This window comes from Oryza sativa, chromosome 10, assembly GCF_034140825.1.
Source record: "Oryza sativa Japonica Group chromosome 10, ASM3414082v1".
NCBI classification, from domain to species: Eukaryota; Viridiplantae; Streptophyta; class Magnoliopsida; order Poales; family Poaceae; genus Oryza; species Oryza sativa.
In genome coordinates this window covers 15,724,651-15,743,487 of record NC_089044.1, presented here as the reverse complement: position 1 = coordinate 15,743,487, position 18,837 = coordinate 15,724,651, and the positions used below count along the sequence as shown (strand labels likewise).

Genomic DNA, 18,837 nt, shown 5'->3' with positions numbered 1-18,837 from the left:
AATCTATAATAATCTGTAAGAATTCATCTATTTGTTTAGTTATTAATTACATCTAAATTACTACCGCGAATTGATTTCTTATAGAAATTACCAAGAATAATCCATAATTTATATTAAATTTTGCAATTCTACGACTATAATTAATCTATAATTAAATTCTAATTATTTTAAATTTTCTAAACTTCCCCAAACTCCCTCTAATTTCCTATTTATTTTCTTTTCCTTTTTCTCCCTTTCCTTTTTCTTTTCTTTTCTCTTTTCCCTTTTCTTTTTCTCTTTTTCTCTCTTTTCCTTTTCTTTTCTTTCTCTCCTCTCTTTCTTTTTCCCTTTCTTCTCTCCCTCCCGGCTCCTTTCTCTCTTCCTCGGCTTCTCCCTCCCTCGGTTTCTTTTCTTCTTCCTCTCTTTCTCTCGGCTCTCTCTCTCTCTCTCTCGGCTCTCCCTCCTACCCGAGCGGTGGCGGCGGTGGACGCGAGGGGGAAGGAGGGCGGCTCACCGACGGCAGCAGCGGCGACGACGGCGGTGGCGACGGTGGCGTACGGCGGCACAGAAGCGGTGGCACGGTGGCACAGGAGCGACGGCACGGCGGCGCGGGAACGGCAGCGCGGCGGCACGGGAACGGCGGCGCAGTGGAGAGGGGAGAGGGGAGAGGAAGGGGGAGATGGAGTGGAGAGAATGGGGGAGGGGGAATATTTATAGGGAAGAGGGGAGAAGGAGAGGGGAGGGGCGGCGGGGCTCGGGGCGGCGCGCGGGGCTCGGCGCGGCTAGGTGTGACGGCGACGGCGACGCGACGATACCGCGGCGCGGCAGCGGCGCGGGACGCGAGGCGGCGACGCGATGGGCGAGCGGCGCGCGGGGCGCGGGGCGCGAGGCGGCGCGCGGGGCGCGAGGCGACGGGACGGGGCGGCAGCGGCGACACAACGGGCGCGCGGCGCGGCGACGGGACGGTCGGTGACGGGCGCGAGGGCGCGCGGGGCGGCGGGACAGCGACGCGACGGGACGGGCGCACGGCGCGGCGACGGGACGGTTGCACGGCGGCAGGCGGGCGTGCGGCGCGGCGACAGCGTGGCAGCGGCGGCGCGGGGCGCAAGGCGGCGGCACGGGGCTCGAGGCGGCGGCACGGGGCGCGTGATGACGGCGACGCGACGGCGACGCGGCGCGGCAGCGGCGACGCGATGGACGGGCTCGGGGCGGCTAGGGGCAGAGGTGGGAGAGGAGGGGGAAGGCTAGGGACCACATCGAACACCTTAGGCGCAATGAACAGTGACTTTTCCTATTTATCCCGATTTTAGTGTATTTTCCATCTAAATTTGATTCCACAATTCCTAATTTTACATATATGCATTTTACTCAATATTCGTGTTATCTTAACTAATGAATTCACCCTAGATTAATATTACTCATATTTTATTTTTATATAATTTATTTGAGCTTTAATTAGGGTTAATTCTTATTCCATCGCAATGAAATTTAATTGATCCAAATATGGTCGCGATAATATTTTATTTATTACTATCCACACCTAATCTTTATTTTTAATTTATATTTATTTTACCAATTTGTTTTTAAGGTTTATTTCTAATTAACTATTCTTTACTCACGATTAATAATCTTCGAGATCAACTCTAGATAAAATAGACGAATAAGATCGGCATGATGCAATTAGTTTAAAAAGTTTTTGAAAATCCGTATTTTTAGAGTTTTGGTTTTGTCGGTCGAATTTTCAGGGTGTTACAAACCTACCCCCCTTAAATAAATCTCGTCCCGAGATTTCTTACCAGTCTTCGAATAGGTGCGGGTATTCCGTCCTCAAAAATTCTTCACTTTCCCAGGTGGCTTCATCCTCAGTGTGATTGCTCCATTGTACCTTGTACATATGCCACACTTTGCTCCTAGTCCTCTTTTCGGCTTCATCCAATATCCGGATCGGGTGTTTTGGATATGTGAGATCATTGCTAATGTGAATCTCTTCCAGCGGAGCTTGCTCTTCCGACACTCGTAAACATTTCTTTAGCTGAGACACATGGAAGACTGGGTGCACATCCGCGATATTCTCTGGTAACTGTAACTGATATGCAACTTCTCCTCGCCTGGCGATGATCTGGAATGGTCCCACATATCTTGGTGCCAGTTTTCCTTTGACCTTAAACCTTTTTGTTCCCCTCATCGGAGAAACCTTTAGATAAACGTAATCTCCCTCCTTAAATTCCAGGTTTCTTCTTCGGGTGTCGGCGTAACTCTTTTGTCGTGATTGTGCTACTTTTAGACGGTCACGGATTAAGTGAACCTTTTCTTCAGCTTCTTGAATAATGTCAGGTCCAAATACCGCCCGTTCTCCAGTCTCGGACCACATTAGCGGGGTACGACATCGTCGACCAAACAATGCCTCATTGGGTGACATCCTTAGGCTTGCTTGAAAGCTGTTGTTGTAGGAGAATTCGGCGTAGGGCAAACATCTCTCCCAGTCCTTGCTAAAATCCAGAGCACAAGCCCTCAGCATGTCCTCCAGGACCTGGTTGGTTCTCTCCGTCTGGCCATCTGTCTGTGGATGATAAGCGGTGCTAAATGTGAGGTAACTTCCTAGGGCTTCATGGACTTTCTCCCAGAAATGTGAGGTAAACTGTGTGCCTCGATCAGATATAATCCTCTTAGGTATACCATGAAGACACACTATCCTGGTCATGTACAACTCGGCGAGTTTTGCACTGCTATAGTTTGTCTTGACGGGAATGAATCTTGCCGTTTTGGTGAGTCGATCCACGATCACCCAAATGGAATCATATCCTGTTGCGGTTTTGGGCAATCCAACAATAAAATCCATACCTATCTCATCCCATTTCCATTCGGGAATCCTGAGAGGTTGCAACAAACCTGCCGGCCTCTGGTGTTCAGCCTTCACCTTCTGGCATACGTCGCAGAGTGCTACGTATTCGGCCACATCTCTCTTCATGTTGGGCCACCAGTAGCCCTCCTTCAAATCCTGGTACATTTTGGTACTTCCGGGGTGTAATGAGTATGCCGATTCGTGAGCTTCCTTTAAAATTAATCCCCTCAGTCCACCCTGTTCGGGTACGTAAATTCTCTTTTTATACCATAGAACATTTTTTTCGTCGGTTGAAAATTCTTTTGCACGTCCGGCAGCTAAGCGTTCCTTCACCTCTCGGACCTCCTCGTTGTCCTTCTGGGCTTCTTCTATTTGGGTTCTCAAAAGAGGTTGAATGTCCAGGGTGTTTATCTGTCCATGAGGCACTATATGTAGGTTCAGCTGAGCTATTTCCTCCCTAAGCTCAGGGACCATCCCTTCCATTCTCAGATGATTGCAATGGCTCTTACGACTCAGAGCGTCGGCTACAACGTTTGCTTTGCCTGGGTGATAGTGAACCTCTAAATCATAGTCCTTGATTAATTCTAACCATCGCCTTTGCCTCAAGTTGAGATCTGACTGGGTGAAGATATACTTTAGACTCTTGTGGTCAGTGTAGATATCGCAATGGTTTCCAATTAGATAATGTCTCCAAATCTTTAGCGCATGAACCACAGCTGCGAGTTCTAGGTCATGGGTAGGGTAGTTTTCCTCATGTGGTCGCAATTGTCGCGACGCATAGGCCACCACTTTTCCGTCCTGCATCAGTACTCCTCCTAGTCCTTGCCTTGACGCATCACAATATATAACAAAGTCTTTCCTGATGTCGGGAAGAACTAAAATAGGCGCTGAGGTCAGCTTTTCCTTGAGCTGCTCAAAGCTTTCCTGACACTGTTCTGACCACACAAACTTCTTTTCCTTCTTGAGTAGTTGTGTCATTGGTCGGGCTATCTTAGAGAACCATTCAATGAACCGTCGGTAGTATTCAGCCAAGCCTAGAAAACTCCGAATTTCAGTCACAGATTTGGGAGCTTTCCATTCCGTGACAGCCTCCACTTTAGCAGGATCCACTGCTACTCCACCGGCCGAGATTACGTGGCCTAGAAAAGCGACTTCTTTTAACCAGAACTCGCACTTGCTGAATTTTGCATATAACTTATGCTTCCGAAGTTTCTGGAGAACCAATCGTAAGTGTTCCGCATGTTCTTCCTCATCTTTGGAGTAGATCAGAATGTCATCAATGAATACCACCACAAACTTATCCAAGTAATCCATGAATACTTTGTTCATAAGATTCATGAAGTATGCTGGGGCATTGGTTAGACCAAACGACATTACTGTGAATTCATACAACCCATAGCGTGTTGAAAACGCGGTTTTGGGGATATCCTCGGTCCTAATCTTCAGTTGGTGGTATCCTGATCGAAGGTCTATCTTTGAAAACACCTTAGCTCCCTTAAGTTGGTCGAAGAGGTCATCAATCCGTGGTAGTGGATACTTATTTTTGATAGTTACTTCGTTCAGTGATCGGTAGTCTACACACATTCTCATGCTACTGTCTTTCTTTTTAACAAACAACACTGGGGCTCCCCAAGGTGACGAACTGGGGCGTACAAATCCCTTTTCTTGCAACTCCCTGATTTGCTTTTTAAGTTCTTCTAACTCATTGACCGGCATCCGATATGGTCTCTTGGATATGGGGGCAGTTCCAGGTATCAGGTCAATGATAAACTCTATGTCACGATCTGGTGGCATTCCAGGTAAATCTTCTGGGAACACATCAGGAAATCGCTGCACTACGGGCATTCCCTTTAGGGGTAGCATGGTAAATATACCTCCGGCACGTTCGGTTAGCCTAGGATCTTGATCCATGGTTGCTCTCATATCCGATCCCCAGGGTGTGGTCAGGGTAACTTCTCTACGTCTACAGTCAATTACTCCTCTATGCTTTGCTAACCAATCCATACCCAAAATGACATCAAGAGTTTGGGGTATTAGCACCATAAGATTGGAGGGAAATACCACATCCCTAAGGCGGATGGGTACGTCAATGCAAGCTGTATCCACTGCTATCTCACCCCCAGGTGAATGTACTAACATTGGTTGTCTTAATTTAACTCTGGTTAAATTGTGTTGTTGACTTGCTTTCAAAGATATAAATGAATGCGATGCTCCTGAATCGAAGGGAACTTTAACTGGAGTGGAGTTGAGTGAAAACATACCCATCAGTACGCCTTGGTCTTCCTGGGCCTCTTCAGCTCGAACATGGTTCACTTGCCCACGTCCAAATCCGGTAGCGGTCCTGTTAGTCTGCGGAGTCCTGAATAGACCTCGTCCAGCAGCAGGGGTAGCAGTACCGTGAATAGCCGTTGCATTAGTTCCGGTGCGAATGGGTGTCTTGTTTGGATGTGGACATTTATTGGCGAAATGCCCATACTCTCCACAGTTGAAACAGCTTCCTGGCCTTACTGATCCAGTGGCGGCCTGATTCGGTGCAGGAGCACGGTTCTGAATGGTAACCGGCCTGTGGAAATTGCTAGAGGCGGCAGGTCGACTGGTTGTCACCACTGTTGGTCTCCATGCCGAGGAGGTTGTCCATTTAGGACGCTGGGGTGCGGTCTGAGGCGTGCGGTTCATGGCAAGCCTCCTTTTACGATTGTGCTCCACGACCTTCCGGTCGTTCTCCAACCTAACGACCTTATTGATTAAACTCTGGAAACTATCGTGGTCTTGTCCAATCATGGGCCCGCGTAACTCATCATTCAAGCCTTCGATGAATTTGTCGATCTTTTCCTCCTCGTCGGCAAGATCTCTAGTTGCGTAGCGCGCCAGCTGAGTGAAACGGTTCAGGTACTCTTGTACTGTGGTATTCCCTTGCCGTAGTCTCCTGAACTCATTCTTCTTCATCCGCATCACCGCGGCAGGCACAAAGTTGTCACGGAAGGCTGTGGTAAATTCCTCCCAGTTTGGTTCTCCAGCATCTTCTTCTCGGGCTTCTTTGTACGTGTCCCACCAATCTCCGGCTGGTCCTTCCAATTGGTTTGCCGCAAAGATCACTTTATCGGCCTCACGTACTCGAACAAGAGTTAGCTTCTTCTCAATGATCCTTAACCAATCTTCAGCATCCATAGGTTCTTCAGCTGTGGCGAATGTGGGTGGCTTGGTCCTCATAAACTCTCCAAAGCTTAACCCTCCGCGGTTGCCTTGGTTGTTCGCGATAGCTTGCAGAAGTTGAGTTTGGGTGGCCATAATTCCGGCCAGAGTGTTTAAGTCGGGTGTCTGAGTTTCGTCATTGCTGGTTGTTGCCCGACGTCGGCTTGCCATCTGTGTAGGTTGATGGAGTAAGTATCCTAATTTTCTAACTAGCTCCTATGGCTTTATCCCATTAAGGGAGTTGTGTCGATATGAACTTTGTTTCGCAAGCATGGTGGAATAAACTCATTTACAACACAACAACAATAGATATCATAAATAACATCACAGAGTTTCACAAATGGTACATAAATCATGATGCAATTGACTGCATACATACGCAGTCCAAATAAGGTTCATCCAAACGATACATCAAACCAATCATCAAACTACTCGTCAATCTAGGTAAGGGAGGGGGGGTGTCTCGCATACTATCCAAAAACCATCTGATACGAGATTGAAGCTGCAAGGAGTCCGTCAGTCTAGTCCTCCAGCCATCCGCAGGATCCCGGGGCAGGTAGAGGGTGGTCGCTGGCTCGCGCAAACCGGAGTCCCCACGGCTCAGAGGTAGTGGCCTCTGGATCTGGCTTGGGCCTCTTGCCCGGGGGTCGTGTGCTCTTGCGAGCAGTGCTGAGGGTGCGAGGTCCTCCAAGGAAGGTGATGCGGGGAACAGGGGTCTCATCCTCTGAAGGATCAGTGATGTCTGGCTCGATCTCATGCTCGGTGTCGGTCCCCTCTGTCTCGGAGTCTATCTGGATCGGAGTCTCCAAACCGGAACCCAGCTGCGGAGAAGGTGTAGGGATCAGTGGAGTGTGCACCAACTCCGGAACAGGTGGCTGTGTCGCTGTAGGGTCCACTAGGTAGGGCGCTGACTCGGTAGCTAGCATACTAGCCTCTCCCAGAAGAGCGTGGAACGCCGGTGGGTATGGCGGGGTGAGGAAGAAGTAGCGGTCACGGCCTACTGCTGTGGAAGTAGAAGCCCCTGTAGTGCTGATCTTGGCTGCTCGAAGCTGCTCCTCCAGCTGGCTGACGTGCTCCTGACTCTCTCTCAGCTGCTCTTCAAGAGTATCCATCATCCCGCGGCGATCATTGTACTGGTCAGATAACTGCTAGAACTGATCGCCGTGGACCTGGAGCTGTGCCTTCAGTGAGTCTATCTCACTGCCCCAATGTCGCGACCGGGAAAATTGCATTTTCCCGAACGCTAGTGTATTAATCCCCGTCCTAGGAAAAGCCGGGGTACACCATACAAACATGATATAAAAGACACATCTTTATTATATCGATAATATTTACATTATTACAAAGGCACTTAAGGCCTGACAATCAAAAATAAACAACAGCGGACTAGCGGGCCTACGGCTCCATCTTCACAGGCGCTCAACTGGGGTATAAGCCAGGACTCCACCTAAGACTTCTTCTCCAAAGCTTCTCTTACTGAAGGGGGAAAAGATTGAGCAAGAATGAGTACAACCACAGTACTCAGCGAGCCACACCGGCAGATGCATGATTAATGCAAGGGGGTACAAGGGGTAATAATATAGGGGTTAAGCTTTGCAGAAAACAGCATTTAAAAGTCACTTAGTTGCCCAAAGCCATTTTATAAGACGATCCTAGAGTTACACAGTGTTATTAATCAAGGCCGTGAACCCTCACGAACCTGCCTTAACCCAAGGCCTACGATGATTCAGACCGAACTGGCAACCCGACCCTGGGTCCCAGCTCGTCCCAAGCCAACCCAGGCCAACCATTCCACATTTTAGTTGTTAAGCAAATTTTAAGAATTAAACACTAACTTGGGTACATTGCTCGGCTTGCCCATAACCGAGGGCGCGGCTATTCGAATAGATTATACTCTGATCAGAGGTGTACATCTTTACCCACAAGACACATCTTCCTCACGTGTAACCACGTGCCACATACCACCACGGTATACGGACGGAAGACGTGACATAGTTCCCAACCCATCCTAGCCATAAACAAGAGTACCGACCCAACCCCACCTACGGCCGGAACCTCCGGGACAGGTAGGCAGAATTGAGCCCCCAGCAGCAGGACACCAGCCCTGTGCCATGACATCTCGACTACCGGGCCGCAGCTCGTGTAGCCTTCATTTGTCCTAGAGATGTCCATCGACCCCCGACTTCGTCCATCTCCATCCGTGTACTTTTGTTTATAACCAGACTGAGCCACAAACTAAGCCTTACCCACTAGACATGTGGAAGTACGGTAGTGCTTTGCAACAGAGGCCCGAGCTTAATCCTTATATTGGCCGGGGTGCTACTTCCCACAACTGGCATGCACCCAAACCACACCGGAAAATAGGTTTTAGGGGTTTTGAAAGAGGAAGAGAGGGGTATGTCCAATTCCACCATAAGCCAACCATTCCATAGTGTCCAAATGATATGAGAATTCCCAAAGTCTAAAGTTATAAAAACCACCTAATGTTGTCCTATTTAATCAGCGAAGCATCTACCTAAATTCATACTAGTGGAACCATGAATAGAGTACCCACTAGTTGGGGTTTTGTTTTCCTAGGGTGAACAAGGTAATAATAACAATAGCAATAATAAGGTCTTAACAAAGGTAAATAGGCATGGCTAAATAAAACAGTGATAACGCGGGAATTTAAATAAAGCGATAATGCATTAATTTAAATCAAAAAAATTTTATAAACTGGGATTCAATATGCTCAAGGATGGTGTGACTTGCCTTGCTCAGAGAGAACGGCCTTCCGAACCTTCGGCGACGACCACGAACCACGCTTCGGGAACCTCCGGAACGACGAAAGCTACGCGAAGCACACAAGCAAAGCTACAAGCCTATAAAGAAGCAATAACAATACATAAAAAGAAAGCACAGGGTTCTTTAGGTTATAACAAACATTAAGAGACTTGAACGGGTCGATTCGGAGCGGGTATGACCAAGATATGATCATCCGAAGTTTAATGCTGTTATATGGAGATTTGCGGATTATTATAATTAAGCTTTGCAACTATAAAACAGGTGGAAGCGCTAGCCTGGAAAAGACAGGAAGGCTGCGCTGTTGACATGCGGACCCCACATGTCAACCTAAAGGACCACGGTAGACCGAGTACACAGAGACGGTCCACGGGTCGACGGAAGCGGACCCCGTGTGTCAACCGAGGCGAGGGGCCAACAAACGGACTCCACTAGACACCACACGGGCTGCACACGTGGAAACCACGTGGCTACCGAGCGGGCACACTAACACGGTCACCACACGCACAAGCGAACGACTACCGACACCGGTACACGGGTACCGGGGTCGACAACCGCACAACGGGCATGGGCGACACCGGAAGGACGAGGACGGGGCAGCGAGAGGAGAGAGATCCTTACCACCACGCGACGAGGCGTGGGAACGACAACGACGAACGGGCGCGGCGGAGGCGGACGGCGAGGGAACGACTTCGGCGGCGATCCTTGAACGAAGGCGAGACACGGCCGGCACGAGGCTTGACGACGCGGAAGCGAGGACGAAGACGACGACGGGGCTGCAGCAGCTCGCTTGACGAACCACGGGCGGCGAACGCGATCGGCTTGGCGGAGGGACGAACGCCACGACGACCGGGAACGACGGGAGGACGACGACGATGACGACCGGGGCCGGCGAGGAGACGACGAGGGAAGCCGGCAGCGGCTGCACGGAGGCGAGGATGGCGAGGAACACGCCGCTGCGATGCTGACGACGGAGGCGGCGCCGCGAGACGACGAGCCGGCGAGGATGAACGGTGAAGACGACGACAGACACCGGCGGTGTTCGGCCGAAGGGGAAGCGATGCCGAGGACGACGTCGCGGCTGCGATGCCGAAGGTGGTGGAGGTGCGGCCGACCGGTGCACGGGTGAGGAGGGACGGGCGGCCGAACAACTCCGGTGAGGCGGACGGAGAGGTTCGCGGCGACGTTCCGGCGAAACCGAGGGCAGGCCGGGGTGGAGGGCGATGCGGCGACGCCGAGGGAGGAGACGGCGACGTCGGCCGACGCCCTGGCGCGGCGACCGGGGCGACTGAAGGCGGTACAGTGGCGGCAACACCACTGTTTTGCCGGCGAGGGCGCGTCTCCGGTGGTTTCCCCGCGAAACGGAGGGCTGACCGAGGGAGAGGAGGCGGCTGCGAGGCCGAGGGAGAAGATGGCGCGGCCGGGCGGCGCTCGGGCGAGGAGGGAGAGGCGGCTGGAGGCGGCCGGCGCGAAGGAAAGAGAAGGGCGACAGCGGGAACGTAGCTCCGGGGGTCTCCGCGGGAAACGGAGGGCAAGCCGGGGAAGGGGAAGCCACTGCGACGCTGCTGGCGGCGACGGCGCGACCGGACGACGCTCCGGCGAGGAGGGAGAGGCGGCTGGAGGCGGCCGGCGGCACGGGAGAGAGAGGACGACGGTGGGGAGAGGCGGGGCGGCCACGAGAGGGCGTGGGAGGGGCTAAAACTGGAGAACGTACCGAGGGGGTTCCATTTTATAGGATGGGGGAGGGAGCCGGGCATGGGAGAGGGCGGAACGGCGACGAGAAGCACGGCCGGCGGCCATGGTTGGTGGCCGGGAAAAGCGCGGCCGTTCCCGACGATTGGGGGCGCCATTCAAGGGGGAAATTGGGGGGGGATTGAAGAGGAATCAATGGGGATTAAAACTCCCTAATCAATTTTGGAATTGGCCAATTGAATCAAGCGGATTTGGAGGAGGGAGCGAGCTAGGGTTCGCACGGGAGAGAGAGAAGCCGGGCGGGAGGAAGGAGACGACCGGGTGGGTGGGACCCACCGGTCGGGCGCGCGGCGTCAGCGCGCGTGCGGCGCGCGTGCGCACGCGGGAGGGGAGCGGCTCGGGAGGCTGGGTGGGGCGGCTTGGGCCTGGCGGCGGCCCAGGCGGGAGGAGGCGGGAGAAGGTGGGCCGGTAAGGAGAGGAGGGAGGGGCGGCCCAGAAGGAGGAGGAGAGGAGGGAGTGGGCTGCCCGGGAGGGGAAGAGAGGCCCGGGAGAGAGAGGGGAAAGAGAGGGAGGAGAGGGAGACTTTGGGCTGGGCCGAGAGAGAGAGAGGGAGGACTTTGGGCCAGACTTGGCCCAAAGGAGGGAGAGGGATTTATTTTTAGTTTTTTTCTTTTTAATAAACTCTGATAATTGTTTTTGTTGCTTAATAAATATTTCCGGTGCTCTGAAAATTCAAGTAAAATTTGAGGGCTCCTTTTTAGACCAAGGAGAATTTAACAAAAATTCTCCGAGTCACATTCGAATTTTTCTTGTACGTATTTTTGTGTTTGCCAATTTCTTTTCGAATTTTAATTAATTCTATTATTCCTTTTAGCGAATGATTTTTAATTTCGGGATGAATTTATCAGGACGTGACAAATCCACCCCCCTTACAAGAATCTCGTCCCCGAGATTCGAGGAGGCTAGCATGAAGATAGGTTGGGCGGTCTTCTCTTCTTGTCTGACTTCTTCCGTCGCGTCTTTTATAACAAACTTGCCTAGCAAAACTTCTCCACTCTAGGCTGCTTGGCTCGATCCCTTGTTGCAGATGGAATCTTCTCTTCACCTGACTTGTCCCTGGTTGAACCTTTAGCTGACTTCGACTGGGTTGCGGCACTTGAAGATGGTGCTTCAGTTCCAGAACTTCGCATAGTTCATATTTCTGGCGTCAACCTCATAGAAGTTACCCATTTCACGTTATGTGTCGAGATCAGCTCGTCATTACTAGGATACCATGCTTGTCATCATGAGAATATCATGCTTGTCATTTACTTCTAACTTGCCACCAACTGCCTCATATTAGCTTTCCTGGTCTCCGGGTGATAGCTACTTCTGCTATTTGATGCAAGGGTCGATAACTTTGCCTTTGAATTATGCTTCCCAAGAGAACCAACTTATCCCACTTGATATACTTTGACGTCTTCCCAAATGGCTTTACTGCTGGATTTGTTATTGTCTAATCATTATCCTGCCAAATCTGAGGCTTCGTTGTTAGATGCGATTTTAATCTGACCTCTGTAGATTATCTTCGAACATATCACTTGGTTCATAACTGGGAATAGCTCTCACGAACAAGCAACTCGGATTCACTTTCTTTACATTTGGTTCACTTCCCACTATTCTCTTCATGTTGTCCTCAGTTAGCATTCAACGTATTCCTTTACACCTTTAACCTTGATGTGTTCTTTCCCGATTTCTCTTATCAATCACCTTTCGACCTACTTCTTTGCCTGGTAATAAGCATCTTTTTCGATATCTTCTATCAATCATCTTTTGACCTTTGTCAACTAAGTACTCTTCACTCCGAGAGTTGTGGATGCTTCTGGTGACGATGTGGTACTTGAGCCTGCTGCCTTTCAGAGAAACCTTCAAGTGGTTCGTCAAAAGCTAGACTGGCGGTTGTTGCCTTTGATCCAAAGAGGACACATCTGAAACTCTCAGTCCAAACAAAAGTCTCTTTGGCTTTTTAATCCAACACAGTTTAATTGGTTTTCTTTTCCATCAACAGGTTGGTTATTAACTCGAGGTTAGAACATAGTTCCTCTGGAATGAGACCCTAGGTCTCCTTTGACAGTAAACAATTATACGCATGATCCCATATCAGCATCTTCCAAAATAATCCTCATAGAACTTGTTTTTATCACACATGTCTCCCTTATTACATGAATACAAGGCACTACCTTAAACAAAAAGGGAAGATGCTTAACATCAGTACATTGTTTCTACTATGGGTTAGGATTAACATGAGGCCTCACAGGTACGGCGTTTGCTCCAGTGACCACAAGGCGAGTGACTTGTCTTCTTCTTGCATAATGGCCGGAGTGATGGCGCAGGTTACGCTTCGGCTGTGGACAATCTCTAGAGAAATGACCTGGTTCTTTGCAGTTGTAACAAATCAACGTCTTCTTTACTGAGCTGTCCATCTGGGGACGATCATTTTGGCTTGGAGTTGGAATTGGTGATTGGAAATCCTTGCTAACATTGGCATCAGTGGTACCATAGTTGCTATCACCATTGGAGTCTTTCTCAGTGTCAACATTGCTAAGGTTGTCATTCTGGGTTCCAACATTGATGCTGGACTGTAGGTACTTGAACGTTCGTTGCCCCTGCTGGGTTGTTCCAATTCTGTAATAGTTGAAAGGCTGTTGCCAACATGTTGGTTTGGTTAACCACAATTTGGATTAGCTCTGGTGAGGTTTCGTTGATGCTTTTCTCATTCCCATTGGCTTGGGTTCTTGAGTCATCGGATCCATCATTCCCATAGCCTTTGTTACCAGTGTTATCCATCTGTCACAAGGTAGAGGTTGAGAGGGGAAGCATACAAGGAAAGAATCGACCAGAACTAGGGACAAGACCTTAAAGGAACTAACTCTTTTTGTTGATGTGTTGTTTGTTTTGCTTATTCTGCAGGTTGATTAAGCAAACAACCTAGCATGGTTACATCACAACCCACTGATGCAAACCACGCGCTACACACACAAGCAAGGAAACACACGACAAACGAAACACTAGAGGGTGGCTTAGGTTCTGCGACGGGTTCTCCAAGATCTTCACTCCTGCTTCACAGCTGGCTTCACTGCTTCCCTCACTTCACTAGCGGATCCTGCAGCCTTCTGGAGCTTCGGCAGACAATTGACGACATCTTCTTCTTTGCAAAACTAACCATCTAGTACTAGTGGAAAATCCGAAGGAGGAAGAAAAGAGAATAAACATTTTGCAAATAGCACAGGGGAAAGGAGGAAAAAGGGACTTTCGCAAATAGTTTCATTTATAAAATATGTCCTTAGGTTTTATCCATTTGGCTTATCCTACAGTCGAGATGGCTCGGATACCAGCATGTCGCGACCGGGAAAATTGCATTTTCCCGAACGCTAGTGTATTAATCCCCGTCCCAGGAAAAGCCGGGGTACACCATACAAACATGATATAAAAGACACATCTTTATTATATCGATAATATTTACATTATTACAAATGCACTTAAGGCCTGACAATCAAAAATAAACAGCAGCGGACTAGCGGGCCTACGGCTCCATCTTCACAGGCGCTCAACTGGGGTATAAGCCAGGACTCCACCTAAGACTTCTTCTCCAAAGCTTCTCTTACTGAAGGGGGAAAAGATTGAGCAAGAATGAGTACAACCACAGTACTCAGCGAGCCACACCGGTAGATGCATGATTAATGCAAGGGGGTACAAGGGGTAATAATATAGGGGTTAAGCTTTGCAGAAAACAGCATTTAAAAGTCACTTAGTTGCCCAAAGCCATTTTATAAGACGATCCTAGAGTTACACAGTGTTATTAATCAAGGCCGTGAACCCTCACGAACCTGCCTTAACCCAAGGCCTACGATGATTCAGACCGAACTGGCAACCCGACCCTGGGTCCCAGCTCGTCCCAAGCCAACCTAGGCCAACCATTCCACATTTTAGTTGTTAAGCAAATTTTAAGAATTAAACACTAACTTGGGTACATTGCTCGGCTTGCCCATAACCGAGGGCGCGGCTATTCGAATAGATTATACTCTGATCAGAGGTGTACATCTTTACCCACAAGACACATCTTCCTCACGTGTAACCACGTGCCACATACCACCACGGTATACGGACGGAAGACGTGACATAGTTCCCAACCCATCCTAGCCATAAACAAGAGTACCGACCCAACCCCACCTACGGCCGGAACCTCCGGGACAGGTAGGCAGGATTGAGCCCCCAGCAGCAGGACACTAGCCCTGTGCCATGACATCTCGACTACCGGGCCGCAGCTCGTGTAGCCTTCATTTGTCCTAGAGATGTCCATCGACCCCCGACTTCGTCCATCTCCATCCGTGTACTTTTGTTTATAACCAGACTGAGCCACAAACTAAGCCTTACCCACTAGACATGTGGAAGTACGGTAGTGCTTTGCAACAGAGGCCCGAGCTTAATCCTTATATTGGCCGGGGTGCTACTTCCCACAACTGGCATGCACCCAAACCCCACCGGAAAACAGGTTTTAGGGGTTTGAAAGAGGAAGAGAGGGGTATGTCCAATTCCACCATAAGCCAACCATTCCATAGTGTCCAAATGATATGAGAATTCCCAAAGTCTAAAGTTATAAAAACCACCTAATGTTGTCCTATTTAATCAGCGAAGCATCTACCTAAATTCATACTAGTGGAACCATGAATAGAGTACCCACTAGTTGGGGTTTTGTTTTCCTAGGGTGAACAAGGTAATAATAACAATAGCAATAATAAGGTCTTAACAAAGGTAAATAGGCATGGCTAAATAAAATAGTGATAACGCGGGAATTTAAATAAAGCGATAATGCATTAATTTAAATCAAAATAATTTTATAAACTGGGATTCAATATGCTCAAGGATGATGTGACTTGCCTTGCTCAGAGAGAACGGCCTTCCGAACCTTCGGCGACGACCACGAACCACGCTTCGGGAACCTCCGGAACGACGAAAGCTACGCGAAGCACACAAGCAAAGCTACAAGCCTATAAAGAAGCAATAACAATACATAAAAAGAAAGCACAGGGTTCTTTAGGTTATAACAAACATTAAGAGACTTGAACGGGTCGATTCGGAGCGGGTATGACCAAGATATGATCATCCGAAGTTTAATGCTGTTATATGGAGATTTGCGGATTATTATAATTAAGCTTTGCAACTATAAAACAGGTGGAAGCGCTAGCCTGGAAAAGACAGGAAGGCTGCGCTGTTGACATGCGGACCCCACATGTCAACCTAAAGGACCACGGTAGACCGAGTACACAGAGACGGTCCACGGGTCGACGGAAGCGGACCCCGTGTGTCAACCGAGGCGAGGGGCCAACAAACGGACTCCACTAGACACCACACGGGCTGCACACGTGGAAACCACGTGGCTACCGAGCGGGCACACTAACACGGTCACCACACGCACAAGCGAACGACTACCGACACCGGTACACGGGTACCGGGGTCGACAACCGCACAACGGGCATGGGCGACACCGGAAGGACGAGGACGGGGCAGCGAGAGGAGAGAGATCCTTACCACCACGCGACGAGGCGTGGGAACGACAACGACGAACGGGCGCGGCGGAGGCGGACGGCGAGGGAACGACTTCGGCGGCGATCCTTGAACGAAGGCGAGACACGGCCGGCACGAGGCTTGACGACGCGGAAGCGAGGACGAAGACGACGACGGGGCTGCAGCAGCTCGCTTGACGAACCACGGGCGGCGAACGCGATCGGCTTGGCGGAGGGACGAACGCCACGACGACCGGGAACGACGGGAGGACGACGACGATGACGACCGGGGCCGGCGAGGAGACGACGAGGGCAGCCGGCAGCGGCTGCACGGAGGCGAGGATGGCGAGGAACACGCCGCTGCGATGCCGACGACGGAGGCGGCGCCGCGAGACGACGAGCCGGCGAGGATGAACGGTGAAGACGACGACGGACACCGGCGGTGTTCGGCCGAAGGGGAAGCGATGCCGAGGACGACGTCGCGGCTGCGACGCCGAAGGTGGTGGAGGTGCGGCCGACCGGTGCACGGGTGAGGAGGGACGGGCGGCCGAACAACTCCGGTGAGGCGGACGGAGAGGTTCGCGGCGACGTTCCGGCGAAACCGAGGGCAGGCCGGGGTGGAGGGCGATGCGGCGACGCCGAGGGAGGAGACGGCGACGTCGGCCGACGCCCTGGCGCGGCGACCGGGGCGACTGAAGGCGGTACAGTGGCGGCAACACCACTGTTTTGCCGGCGAGGGCGCGTCTCCGGTGGTTTCCCCGCGAAACGGAGGGCTGACCGAGGGAGAGGAGGCGGCTGCGAGGCCGAGGGAGAAGACGGCGCGGCCGGGCGGCGCTCGGGCGAGGAGGGAGAGGCGGCTGGAGGCGGCCGGCGCGAAGGAAAGAGAAGGGCGACAGCGGGAACGTAGCTCCGGGGGTCTCCGCGGGAAACGGAGGGCAAGCCGGGGAAGGGGAAGCCACTGCGACGCTGCTGGCGGCGACGGCGCGACCGGACGACGCTCCGGCGAGGAGGGAGAGGCGGCTGGAGGCGGCCGGCGGCACGGGAGAGAGAGGACGACGGCGGGGAGAGGCGGGGCGGCCACGAGAGGGCGCGGGAGGGGGTTAAAACTGGAGAACATACCGAGGGGGTTCCATTTTATAGGATGGGGGAGGGAGCCGGGCATGGGAGAGGGCGGAACGGCGACGAGAAGCACGGCCGGCGGCCATGGTTGGTGGCCGGGAAAAGCGCGGCCGTTCCCGACGATTGGGGGCGCCATTCAAGGGGGAAATTGGGGGGGATTGAAGAGGAATCAATGGGGATTAAAACCCCCTAATCAATTTTGGAATTGGCCAATTGAATCAAGCGGATTTGGAGGAGGGAGCGAGCAAGGGTTCGCACGGGAGAGAGAGAAGCCGGGCCGGAGGAAGGAGACGACCGGGTGGGTGGGACCCACCGGTCGGGCGCGCGGCGTCAGCGCGCGTGCGGCGCGCGTGCGCATGCGGGAGGGGAGCGGCTCGGGAGGCTGGGTGGGGCGGCTTGGGCCGGGCGGCGGCCCAGGCGGGAGGAGGTGGGAGAAGGTGGGCCGGGAAGGAGAGGAGGGAGGGGCGGCCCAGAAGGAGGAGGAGAGGAGGGAGTGGGCTGCCCGGGAGGGGAAGAGAGGCCCGGGAGAGAGAGGGGAAAGAGAGGGAGGAGAGGGAGACTTTGGGCTGGGCCGAGAGAGAGAGAGGGAGGACTTTGGGCCAGACTTGGCCCAAAGGAGGGAGAGGGATTTATTTTTAGTTTTTTTCTTTTGAATAAACTCTGATAATTGTTTTTGTTGCTTAATAAATATTTCCGGTGCTCTGAAAATTCAAGTAAAATTTGAGGGCTCCTTTTTAGACCAAGGAGAATTTAACAAAAATTCTCCGAGTCACATTCGAATTTTTCTTGTACGTATTTTAGTGTTTGCCAATTTCTTTTCGAATTTTAATTAATTCTATTATTCCTTTTAGCGAATGATTTTTAATTTCGGGATGAATTTATCAGGACGTGACACCCAAGCCTGGTGCTCCTCCTCCAACTGAAGCTGCTGTGCTGTGAGGTCGGTCACCTCAGTCTCTAACTCCCCCACATGTCTCTGGTGGTCGTCAATCTCCAACAGAGCCTCCTCGTAGTAGTCATCTACTGCCTCAGCCCATCGTGACAACCGAGTCACCATCGGGTTGTAGCAGCAGGGCGTGTCCTGAACTGTGCAAACTGAGTTGCCCTCCTCCCGGAACGGGTGATGAGCAAACTCGGTACTCACTAACTCAGCTCGGTGGATAGAGTTGAGTCGGAGGAAGGCCTCCCGGGCGGCATCCTGCATCGCGGTCTCTGGCAGGTCTCGGTGGTGACGTGTCTGGAAGCTGTAGTCCAACTCGGAAGGGACTCGGGGGTGAATCTCGACCCGAGCCTCCCAAACTGAGCCACACTGTCTCACTCGGTATGACGGGAACCCAGGGTATCGCAGACGCCTCAACATCCGATGTAGCTCAATGACATACCCCTCTGATTGAGGTAAGCTCAACTCCCAGGTAGCGGGTGAATCCGAATCTGCCATCTAATTTTAAGAAAAACCCAAGGTCAGTTGAGAGTAAAACTTGTTTTGTAAAGGAAATAGTTAAGAGTAAGATGAAAAAGTGTACCGAGTTTTGTAAACATAGAGTTTTTATTTTTGAAAGTATTGCTAAATGGGAATTTCTCCCTTGGCCAACTTAGAAAAGGGGTGGGGCGCCTTTTGGTCTTTTCCTACAGTCGTATGGCTCTGATACCAGCTCTGTGGACCCCCGTTTTTATAACAGGAATCAATCG

At 51.3% G+C, this 18,837-nt stretch overlaps 2 protein-coding genes across 2 annotated transcripts; both read right to left on the bottom strand.

The window, feature by feature from the left end:
• Positions 1 to 4,794: 4,794 nt before the first annotated feature.
• LOC136353546 (uncharacterized) lies at positions 4,795 to 6,109 on the bottom strand. Its single transcript, XM_066304552.1, has 2 exons — positions 5,330 to 6,109; positions 4,795 to 4,812 (listed from the first exon to the last, which is right to left on the bottom strand). The coding sequence occupies exons 1-2, from the start codon at positions 6,107 to 6,109 to the stop codon at positions 4,795 to 4,797; spliced, it is 798 nt and encodes a 265-aa protein (XP_066160649.1).
• Positions 6,110 to 15,317: 9,208 nt separating this feature from the next.
• On the bottom strand, positions 15,318 to 17,463 carry LOC136353610 (proline-rich receptor-like protein kinase PERK2). The gene is made up of 2 exons (XM_066304633.1): positions 16,055 to 17,463; positions 15,318 to 15,513 (listed from the first exon to the last, which is right to left on the bottom strand). The coding sequence occupies exons 1-2, from the start codon at positions 17,282 to 17,284 to the stop codon at positions 15,409 to 15,411; spliced, it is 1,335 nt and encodes a 444-aa protein (XP_066160730.1). The 5' UTR covers positions 17,285 to 17,463; the 3' UTR covers positions 15,318 to 15,408.
• Positions 17,464 to 18,837: the final 1,374 nt, after the last annotated feature.

Excerpts from the sequence above, each read along its gene's own strand:
- LOC136353546 (XM_066304552.1), bottom strand. The coding sequence starts at position 6,109 with ATGGCCACCCAAACTCAACTTCTGCAAGCTATCGCGAACAACCAAGGC.
- LOC136353610 (XM_066304633.1), bottom strand. The coding sequence starts at position 17,284 with ATGGCGCCCCCAATCGTCGGGAACGGCCGCGCTTTTCCCGGCCACCAA. Across the intron at positions 15,514-16,054 it reads CCACGCCTCGTCGCGTGGTG|GCTTGTAGCTTTGCTTGTGT; the intron begins GTAAGGATCTCT and ends GCTTCTTTATAG.